Source organism: Microtus ochrogaster, chromosome 5 (genome assembly GCF_000317375.1).
Source record: "Microtus ochrogaster isolate Prairie Vole_2 chromosome 5, MicOch1.0, whole genome shotgun sequence".
Lineage (NCBI taxonomy): Eukaryota > Metazoa > Chordata > Mammalia > Rodentia > Cricetidae > Microtus > Microtus ochrogaster.
This window is the reverse complement of record NC_022012.1, coordinates 61,338,154-61,348,781: the sequence shown is the minus strand read 5'-3', so window position 1 is coordinate 61,348,781 and position 10,628 is coordinate 61,338,154. Positions and strand designations below refer to the sequence as shown.

Here is a 10,628-nt window from a genome sequence, read left to right as displayed (position 1 = left end):
TGTTAGCTCTGAGAATCTCTGCATAGTCGGTGAGAACAAATCATGTCAGAGAGAGAGAGAGAGAGAGAGAGAGAGAGAGAGAGAGAGAGAGAGAGAGAGCCCTCTGTAGCGTTTGATGATGTTCTTCTGGGATGGTACCAAGTATATCATGACAGCATCTCTAGATGGGTCAGTGATGCTCTTAGTCCTTGGGTTGGGCCATGTGTGGGTTTGACAAATTCTAAAAGTGTATCAGAACTGTACTATAGAGAAAGTTAATATATCTATTAAATATAAAAGATAATGACTGATTAAAGGTGAGTAACTTTGGAACTACTTTTCAGTGTAAATTTCTCCTATTTTTAGATTAAAATATAAAATAGTGAATCCTATAAACCATTGACAATACGGATAATTTTGTCTTTCAGGATCGACATGTACACAGAGGGGATTGTAGATCTGACTGAGATGATCTCGCAATTGGTCATATGTCCCCCAGACCAAAGAGAAGCCAAGATTACCTTGGTAAAAGACAAGACTAAAAACCGTTACTTGCCTGCCTTTGAAAAAGTAAGTAGGCTGTTTAAAGTGTGGGGACACTGAGTTCCCAGGACAAGCAAAAGACAGAGGTTGGAAGGGACAGGGTCCTACTGCACTGACCTTCCATGAGCCTCCCTGTGCAGCTTCCTACCTACAGGGCGCTGTAAAAAATGGCGTGTGAAGGAGCACTGCAGGTCACGCCAATCAAGTGGTCCACATTCAACAGGGTTCAAGGCCATAACCAGATCTGATCTGTGGAAGGCTGAGCAACACCAGAGATGGACATAGATCCTGCAGACACACTGGGCTTCATAACAGGGCAACTGCAGAAAAACACAGATGGGAAAATATTCTGTCACATCACACAGGGGGCCCAGAGAGCCACTGGCTGTCAGGGGAAGAGGAGAGAGCTTCAAAGATGGAGAGAAGAACCTGACCTAGGACAGTGATGCAGGCAGAGGAGGAGGCTGATGAAGAGATGTAAAGGAACACTGGCCTGCAGGAGTTAGGGTCACAGATGACAGGCTTGGGAGGAGAGCCATGCACATTCACACATGAAGGGGTGTCCGTGTACATGTGATGTCTCTCTTAGTCGGGGCTTCTCTTTGGAGGTAGATTACGAACACGTCAGACTGACTTGATCTTCTGTCAAGTAAAGCTAAGAACAAAGCTCTGATCCTACAGGATTAGGGATCCTACACATTCCTCAGAGACCCGGCTTTGACCCCATTATAATTCACTGAACGTTCCTTCATGGCTGCCTCTGCTCTGTGGAAGCAGTGAGGGATTTAGGAGCCATCAGGGTCCCTACACAGCCCTGTGGAGTCAAGGCCCTGTCTCACAGGACATAATATCCAGGCCTCACAACGTGAATCATGTCTGGTGTGTGAATCATGATTTTCAGGAACACAGTAAACTCTACTGAGAACGTTCGATGCTTCTTTTTGTAGTTTATTTTTTTTTCTTTCCTTCTTCTTTTCCTTTTCTTTACAACAGGATTTCTCTATTTCATAGCACTGGCTCTCCTGGAACTCTTCTGTGGACTGGCCTCAAGCTTCCAGAGATCTACCTGCCTCAGCATCTTGAGTGCTGGAATAAATGTGTGTGCCACTATGCCTGGCATTGTTTCTGAATGTGGTCATTATATTTTTTCTCTGTAGACGTGTACACTGTGATAAGGTGACCACAAAGCATTTTAATTCTTCTCTACTTATAGCTCATGCTGTAGCCAGTGCTTGTCCTTTAGGTTATCTGTGATTTTCATATTGCTGGGATATTTAAGTAAATGTCGTAAACTGTATCTGAAACAGTGCTATTATTAAATCTTCTCACAGCAATAAATGTTGAAATAAATGTTAAATAAATAACCAAAATCAGAGAGGAAGATTAGCACCATTTGGTGTTGGCATGCTCGTCTATCTTACAAAGATACTGAAACTCTGACTCAGTTCCCCCTGTACAATTCAGCCTTGTCAGGCATGACGCAGTGAAGATTGGGAGTCAGAGCCGATGCTGTACAGGGAGGATGTATTGTAGCTCAGCCAGGTGTATTTCAGATTCCAGAGAACTGAGGGGAGCAGACACAGGAGAGGACAGACACAGGGTGTTCTCTGGAGACTGATGTTCCCTGCAGATGAGGCCTCTGCCCACGGGACTGAACAGACAGGACAGGGAGAGGAATGTCCTGAACTCCCGGTGCTCTGTCATTTCAATCTAAGGGGAGGAGCCATGATGCACAAGGGGCTAAGCCCTTATCCCATGAGGAAAATGTACATAGGGTGGTGGTGTGAAGGCCATGGGAAGTGCAATGACAGAGAAAGGTCACCTGAGCTTTAGAGAGGAGGTCACGTTCCTGACTTCTGATGCTGCCTCTTGCATCATAGGCCTGTGATTGCAGTTGTATACCTGCTAGGAAGAGTCAGAGACTCCTTTGAGAGACTTGGGAAGAAGTAGTGGCCACACCTCAACCCTATATGCTCATAGTCTGTCTCCTTTAATTTGGCAGGTCTTGAAGAGCCACGGACAAGACTACCTTGTTGGCAACAGGCTGACCAGGGTGGACATTCACCTGCTGGAAGTTCTCCTCTATGTTGAAGAGCTTGACTCCAGCCTTCTGGCCCCTTTTCCCCTGCTGAAGGTGAGATTATTTCACAGAGGCATCTGCATACTCATGCCTCTGAGAATATAATGGTGGCCTGCCTGTAGGATGTTGAGGGCCCACACTTCGGTCTCCATACTGAGCACCAGACACTGGTTTCAGGCATGAAAATAAACTTTTTGTGAATGGAGATTTGAAGCTGGTACCATAAGAATATATTTTTGCATTGAGAAAGATGCAGGACCCCACAGCTTTCTGCCATACCCCTATTCCTTGCAGACTGCTTCTGGCCTTCATCTTCCATCTTATGTGGCCTGTCTCTGCACATGTGGGAGCAGGTCTCTGTCATGCTGACCCCTTCGTCAGCTCTGACTTCTCTGCACTGTGCCTCCTTCTCTATGGTCCCCTCCATGCTCCCCTTCTCCCCCCTCCAGGTGACACCATCCTATCTCCAGTGTGAAAACTGACTAAGTTATTCATGGTCAGACTTTGATCTTTTCTGCCCCCAGTTCAAACTCAGTTTTTCACGTCTTCACTTTGCTTTGTTAGTTTCTGCTTTCACACCCGAGAGACACAGGGCTCTGTGCTCTGTATTACAAAACTACATCTCAGTGTGTGTCCAGGGAACTCTGGAGAAGGCAAACTGGACGTCAAAGGAGGTCTTAAGGAAATTATGCTGAGCTATGGTTTCTAGCTCATGGATTTGTCGTTCTTCTCATGTCTCCACTAGACCTGTTGCAAGGATGCAGTTGGTCGTGTGTTTTACACTGTGTACTTAAGCAGTTCTGACTCTCAGGCTGTGTGTTCTGGATTACAGGCCCTGAAGAGCAGAATCAGCAGCCTGCCCAATGTGAAGAAGTTCCTGCAGCCTGGCAGCCAGAGAAAGCCTCCCCTAGATGCAAAACAAATCGCAGAGGCAAAGAAGGTTTTTAACATTAAGTAAAGCTGCATTGTCAGAGCTCACAGACGCCAGTCGTTGATGTTGTTAAATAATAAAGAGCAATTGTTCATCCTGGTTCTTGTGATATAATAATTGTCAACCAATGGTATGTGTATCTCATGTCTTCAACCTGTTGAGCTTGGATTGCAGACATCACTGAGGAAGAAGAAGGCAAACAATCATCACTACAAATGAAAACAAAGCTTGTAAAAATGAGGAAAAACTAAAGAAGAAGAATACTAACATAAGGAAAGAAGTGACTAACAACATTGTAGAATTACTCAAATGTTTAAAAGTAAAATTAATCTACGAAAGAATGAAATTAAAAGAAAAATGGAAAAAAAATAAAAAAACAAATATTTAAGGTACAAAAATAAAAAAAGAAAGAAGAAGGAAAAAAAGGTAGGAAAAGAAAGACTGCAAGTCAGGGGGGCAGTAATTGGGCAACTAGTAAAAGGATTTTTTTAAAGAAGGAAAAATAACAGAGAAAAGAAAATTTAAAATTTAAATTAGTGAGGGAGAACCTGGAGAGCTGGCTGAGAGGTGACAGACATAGTTGCTCTTGCAGAGGACCCAGGTTAGTGCCCAGCATCTACAGGACATCTCAGGATCATCTGTCACTCCAGCTCCAGAGACCCTGATGACCTTCTCTGGCATCTGTGGTCACTAACATCCATGATACACATACATACCTGTAGGCAAAACACCTCAACACACAAAAGTTTAAATTATTTTAGTGGCAAAAGTAAAAGAAAGGGAAAACACACATTACAGCAAAATAACAATAATAGAAAACTTCCTTGAAAAAAGCTCTGTCTTCAGTCAGGTGTTCTGATGCAGGTCTCTAATCCCAGCCCTTATGAGGCAGAACTACAGGATCCTCTGTGAGTTTCAGGCCAGCCTGGTCTATATGATGAGTTCCAGGACAACCAGAGCTACAGAATAGTGATGCCCTCTCTCAAAAAAATGCAGAAGAGTGTGGCGAACTTCTCGACTAGCGAGAAAGAACAACCACCACACGAGGATTCTTCTCAGACCACGCTTTAATTGGAGTGCCCTTGGTTGAGGGAAAGCAGGAAGCGAGGGGCAGGAAGTGAGGGGCCCCCGAGAGCACTAAGCCAGCTGCTTATATAGGGAATTGGCACATGGGTTGCCCTGTGATTGGCTGCCACCATCAGCTGACACTAGACTGCTTTTGGATAGGCCCAAGGACCCTTATCCACCGTGCATGCGGGAAGCGAGGGACACACAGCTCCCAAAGGCATAGCCAAACATGGAGTTGTTTATTTCCAACAAGACAGGATGTCGGCGCCATCTTGTAATGGCGATCCTGTCCGGCTCCCTACAGAAGAACATTCTGTCCTTGCCCCCACTAGAACCCCTGACTTCATCCTTTCCATGCAATATCAAATATCCAGGCCCAGTCCTGTCCTGAACATCTTCTGTTGAGGTCTAGCCTGGTGGGTTCTTCTAATCCTCCTCTCTGCATACCTCCCCTTCTCAGGTCTAGCCTGGGCTCCACACCATTGCCCTGGTGTATTCTGGTGAACTCCACTTCCACTGCCATCAACCTCCAGCTCAGGTCAGCATGCACATCTGCACACACGTCAGACCCTCCCCAGCTGTGAGAGGCACAGAGCCCTTATGCTCACAGATAAGCTCTAAGGAACCAGGAATGCTAAACACACAGGCTTGTCCCTTCAAAGAGAGGGATGCATTACCTGTTTCCCACCCAGGAGGCTAGGAACATATGTGGTTAACAGCCTGGTGACCTTTGAACTGTGTATTGAAGATCACAACAGATCCTCCACCAGACCTTATCATGAGCTTGTCAATCTATAGAACCCATGTTTAGGGAAGATGTCACTTGTACTTTACAGAGACTTTTGGTGCAGTCTTGTCTTATGCTTTAGTGTGCTCAGGGGATTAAGTTTATCACCAGGACTCTTTTTTAGCAAACTGTGCTTTGCTTAAGTATGCCCAAAATAAACTACTCAGGGTCAGACTCCCTTCTTCCCTCCTGTGGGTTCTTACTCTACTGGCTGTGGTGGTTGTAGAGACCCCCCCGCACACAAAAGCCCTACTATCCCCTGATCCACCCCTCCCACACCGTATCCAATGTCCCATCTGAGCCATTCCCACACATTCTGTGCTTTGTGCCAGCCTGCTGTGTCCACATCAGATACAGAACCAACAAAAGAACTCTATTCACCCAGTTCCCATGGAAAACACACAACTAATATAAAAGATGAAGGCAGTATCTCCCCCATACAAACTCACTAGTCTTATAAAATGTTCTCCAATGAGAATCAACCCCAGATCACAGACATTCTTAATACGGAAATTACAGATTTCACGAACGAATTCTGGGTGTTTAGAGAAGAAACAACTCAATAAATTTAAAGAGAATAAATGCTTGGGCGATGCCCAAGAAAACACAATCATAAAACTGATGGATAATGAAGACAACCCAGGATTTAAAAAAATTAATTCAATAGAGTGATAGGAATATTGAAAAGAGCTCAAGCTGAAATGAAAGCAGAATTGGAAATCTTAGTGATCCAATTAGAAAACTGAGTGGAAAGTCTCACAAACAGAATGGTTCAAGTAGAAGAAACTTTATCAGGCCTCAAAGATAAAGTAGAGGGAAGAGATCACACAATGAATATGAAATTAAAAATACATAAAGAAATATTCCAGAAATATGAGACACCATGAATATACTAACTGTTATTTATGGGCAGAGATGAAAGAATCCCAGGTCAATGGCATGGACAAGAGCTCCAACAAGATCATAGAAGAGTAGTTCTCAATCTTCCCAATGCTGCTTCCCAATACAGTTCCTCATGTTGTGGTGACCCCCAAATTCTGATGGACAAATTTTCACAAAAACAGTAAAGATGCAGAGTGACTGTAATCCAGCACTCATAGGGGGTTCAGTACTCTACAGACAAGTCTTCTTGACCAAAAAACAGAAAAATCAGAAATAAATGACGTGCATCAAATGCATTTAACAGAAATCTACAAAATATTCCACACACACACACAAGAATATACATTCCAGTTCAAGGAAATTACTCTAAAACAGATCACAACCGGGGCAGATCTTAAATTTTATGAAATCATTTCTTGACCTTTGAAAGACTGAACTTTTGACAGACCTCACAGAAAAGAGAATCACACTCTTGACTCTGCCCTGAAGCTGCTTCCCTACTGTGTGCTCGGCCTGTTTCAGCTGACCCTGCCTGTAGCAGCACATAGATGAAAGAATCAACCTGACTGTGTCTGGGATTTTCGGGTAGCCAGCTTTGATAAACATATTATATATATATATATAGCTTTAATCTCAAATCATGAGACCCTATGCTGTGCACATGCGCATCACCCTGGAGGGCAGCACTGCTGCTTTGCCAGCTGTTTGTAGAGCAGTGGAGTGGATTCTACAGCTGAGGAGAAATTAGCAGTGCACACCATGATACAAAGGGGCCAGCCCTGGACACTGGAGGGTGTGCAGACTCAGGCAGTGACACGCATCTCTGAAGCCACCGAGGTCAGCAGATAATGATTAATAACCTGAGACCTATGGACCAATGATTAAAACTAAAATCACAAGTGAACTTGCGGGTCTGTGAATGAAGTCAGTGATACATACCCTTGTATGTGGATAAGATCCCTGAGTGTGAACTTGGCAGGAAGTAACCGTAATTCTCACTGTCTTGTAATGACATTGCTAATGGTGACATGACAGTTTCCCCACAGCAGGAACTGCAGGGATGTACAGATACACAGAGACCCAGAGCATGCTGGGACAATGTGCTGATGGCCATCCAGGTGAAATTAAGTGTGAATTGTGAAATTATTTCTGCCCTTCAGTTCCTGATTAAAACAGGACAAAGGTTAAGACAAATAATCTATTGCAGGACATTAGCATTCTCATCAGGTACAATAAGCAGGGGACATTGTAAACTAAACTTCGGCTTAGCCTTGAGTTTGAGACAATTAATTCTGTAATTTAAGGCTAATTCACAAACTTTCCCCCAAATTCAGTAGACGTGAGTCACATCTTATCATAGCTGAGGGTTCCTTTGTTGACTCTGTGACACAATTCATGCTTCTAGCTCAGTCCTCCCTCCTGTGTTTCTTCTGTCCTGAGCAACGTGCTTCATTAGGCTTGTTCACAGGAACACGCATGAGAGGTCACTTAGAGACACAGGAGAGTTAAACCAATGAAAACGTTGAAGGATCCAGATCTCCAGGAGAATGTAGTGCCCGTGGGTCTACCCCGGCTCCTGGGGTTCATCTTGAGGACAGTTTCTGGCCAGGCAGCTTAAACATCCTGTTTGTTCCAAAGCTCCCTCTGCCCAGCATGGTTATTAGCTAAAGAGCTTTGTTGACTCATTTGTGGGTGAGGTAATTTCCCACCTGCCTGGAGAGTATTCCTTTGTGCAGCAGCTGGGTATTTAAGGTTTTTCCTAAGTTTTTAATAAACAGCATTCAGCTGATCTTTCAAATGACCTGGTCTCTTGTGTGTCCTTTGAATCTCTAGGCCCTTGTGAGGGTCACCTATGCTGCAGTGGCACACGAACTGTACCGATATAGTAAGGCAGGCTTTAAGGGAGAGGGTGGTGGCTTGTGAGCTCCTCCCTGATTAGTCAGCTTCCTACTCTATGGTGAAACTCTGGAATCTTGAACTCTGTGTGAATCCCTAGGAGTGGCTGTGGGGCCCCACCCCATTGGTAAGAAAGGTTACCTTATTAAAGCAGCTTCCACACTCACGTGGGGCAGGAGTTGAGGAGCTGAGCAGAGCGGAAGTCTGGACTCTCACTAGGTCAGTTCTCTCTCTTATAACCTCTGTAACTAGTTCCATGTCTGCATCAGTGGAAATAGCTTTCCAATGTTCTCTTTAGCATGCATTAATTGTACAAAGGAGCTGGTTTTATTATGCAATTTCCACTTATACATGAACTTTTAGCATCGACACTGCTCAGTACCATTGACTTTACCTGCATTTGATTCTAGTTCATATGAATTATTTGTACTGAATGTTGAGTAGCAAGCTATTTTTCCTCCCCTGCTTCTCTCTTTCTGTCCTCCCCCCTCCTCCATTCCTTCTTCCTCATTACTTCCTCTTTCCTCTGTCCTGGTCTTTATTCTTCCGTTTTTCTGTTCCTTCCTCCTCCTCCAGAGTCACCGAGCTGAAGGGTAGAGTTTAAGGTATTTACAAGAAAATCTAAACGTGTGGGATTTAGGACAGTGAGGAGTAGACCAGGCTTGTGCTCTCAGGCAAACCTGAGATCAATAACGTTCTTCTCTTGAATTGTGTTCCAGTCTCACTTGAGAATTTGAATTCACCCAGACTCTCCCAGGCCTCCCTCCCAAAGCCCTTCCCCAGTTTGGTTTTCTATCACATTTGTTTGTGTCCTAGGGATTCTGATTGCCTTGATGATTCTGTTTAAATAGCAGAGTAGCAAGTTTCATACTTAGAATTTTTTACTTTATTACTGTCTTAATATTTAATTACAAACAACACAACCTGTTTTTAGATGGTAATCCCAAGAAAGCAAATGAAAAAAAAAGTATGAATCTTGAACTATTGAACCATGAAATGTCGGAGGAATATAGACTGAACCTTGCATCGTACATCAAAGACAAGGTTGTTTGCGTATTTCTTCTGTGATCACAGCTGTGTGTATGAGGAAATGCGTGCGACACCAGAAAACAGTTTAAAATTCTGTAGGAAGACATGGCAGGAAGAAATGAGTCTGTAGAGGAACGAGGTTAAACCCAAACTCTGATTCTCAGCCGTTATGAGGCCAACCCTATGCTAAGGTTCAAAGCATTCATCACTAATCTGGAGAAAACCAGTGGACTCTGAGACAGTGTGCAGCTCTAAAACTGGGAGGTTAGAGGTTCTGCAGTATGGACAGGGATCTGAAAGCTTCAGCATTTCAGAGTCCCTGTAAAGTCCCAGTATTAAACGTTCCAGGGCAAAGGAGAGTTCATGTGACTGTCTGGACATGGAAACAGGGACAGCTCCTCCTCAGCAAACTCTGTGGTGATTACACACAGTTCACATGAGCAACTGCCCGTTATGTGCTGTGCACCAAAGGCAGTGACTCCCTGTGATATGAAGTTGATGCATCAACTACTGCCTTCTGGACCATAGAACAGGATCCAGTCTAGCAGTGGGAAACAGTCCTGCAACCAAGAGATGGGCCCTTCTCCTATGGGGAGAATAAGTATTTAGCACAGCCAGGGCGACATGAAGCCATCAAAAGCTTCTGAACTGAGCAACCCAGGGACCAAAAGGCTGGAGAGGGACTTTGTCTCATCCCCTCCATGATGGTTCTGCTTCCAAAGTTCAACATACACACTATAGGATCATCATTATAGGATCCAGGATGCTCTGTCTATGTCCTCAAAGTGAAGGCACATGACCAGCTGAGACCTGTTTGGTGCAATTGCAGGTTGGCACTCATTGACATGTGAGAAATTAGTCAGTAGACCTTCCTGGGCCCCTGCAAAAGAAGGCAGATGGCCCTTCCCTAGTGCTGTATTACTGACCATATCCCAGAGCGCAGTCTCCCAGGATTGATCTCTTTGCTTTTCCATTCACAGTGAAACCACAGCTGCAGCCATGTCTGGGAAGCCCCTGCTTCACTACTGGAATGCCAGGGGCAGGATGGAGTGCATCAGGTGGCTCCTGGCTGCAGCAGGGGTGGAGGTAGGTTGTGCCTTGTTCTGAAACAGGACCCATAACAAGTTTAAAATAGTTCTCTAAGCTGAGACGCTCCACACAAGGAAATTTGGATACAGTTTTACCTTATGGTAGTTGTTTTGGTGCCTACAACTCTGCCAGGACCAAGATGGTTGGGACTATAATTATGCCCCAGTCAACCCCAACACTAAGTATGCCACCTTGATCAACCAGGCCACATGCTACAAAAATCCCGTGACTGTGGGAGAAAATGGGAACATACCCTGATGGAGGAAGGTCATTGGTTAATTAAATAAAGAAGCTGCTTGCCCTGATAGGTTAAAACAGGAGGGAGGAGTAAACAGAGCAGAATG

General features: G+C 44.5%; 4 protein-coding genes across 5 annotated transcripts in view; all 4 read left to right on the top strand.

The window, feature by feature from the left end:
* LOC101993112 (glutathione S-transferase A2) overlaps nucleotides 1–3,574 on the top strand; it is a 92,067-nt gene extending 88,493 nt beyond the window's left edge. For both annotated transcript variants that reach the window (XM_026779513.1, XM_026779514.1), the window contains one exon: nucleotides 3,552–3,574. The gene's annotated coding sequence lies outside the window, so the exon portion shown is untranslated. The remainder of the gene's footprint in view (nucleotides 1–3,551) is intronic.
* LOC101993393 (glutathione S-transferase A2-like) overlaps nucleotides 1–3,592 on the top strand; it is a 12,698-nt gene extending 9,106 nt beyond the window's left edge. The window contains exons 5-7 of the mRNA XM_005347588.3: nucleotides 408–549; nucleotides 2,525–2,656; nucleotides 3,435–3,592. Coding sequence (XP_005347645.2) covers nucleotides 408–549; nucleotides 2,525–2,656; nucleotides 3,435–3,560 — 400 coding nt within the window. The 3' untranslated portion in view covers nucleotides 3,561–3,592. The remainder of the gene's footprint in view (nucleotides 1–407; nucleotides 550–2,524; nucleotides 2,657–3,434) is intronic.
* Nucleotides 3,593–8,350: 4,758 nt separating this feature from the next.
* LOC101979641 (glutathione S-transferase alpha-2-like) overlaps nucleotides 8,351–10,628 on the top strand; it is a 16,280-nt gene continuing 14,002 nt past the window's right edge. Inside the window, exons 1-2 of the mRNA XM_005347700.2 lie at nucleotides 8,351–8,385; nucleotides 10,176–10,281. Of these exons, the coding sequence (XP_005347757.1) occupies nucleotides 10,195–10,281 (87 nt within the window). The 5' untranslated portion in view covers nucleotides 8,351–8,385; nucleotides 10,176–10,194. The remainder of the gene's footprint in view (nucleotides 8,386–10,175; nucleotides 10,282–10,628) is intronic.
* The window catches only part of LOC101993971 (glutathione S-transferase A2-like), a 50,158-nt gene continuing 47,888 nt past the window's right edge, over nucleotides 8,359–10,628 (top strand). Inside the window, exon 1 of the mRNA XM_013346386.2 lies at nucleotides 8,359–8,385. The gene's annotated coding sequence lies outside the window, so the exon portion shown is untranslated. The remainder of the gene's footprint in view (nucleotides 8,386–10,628) is intronic.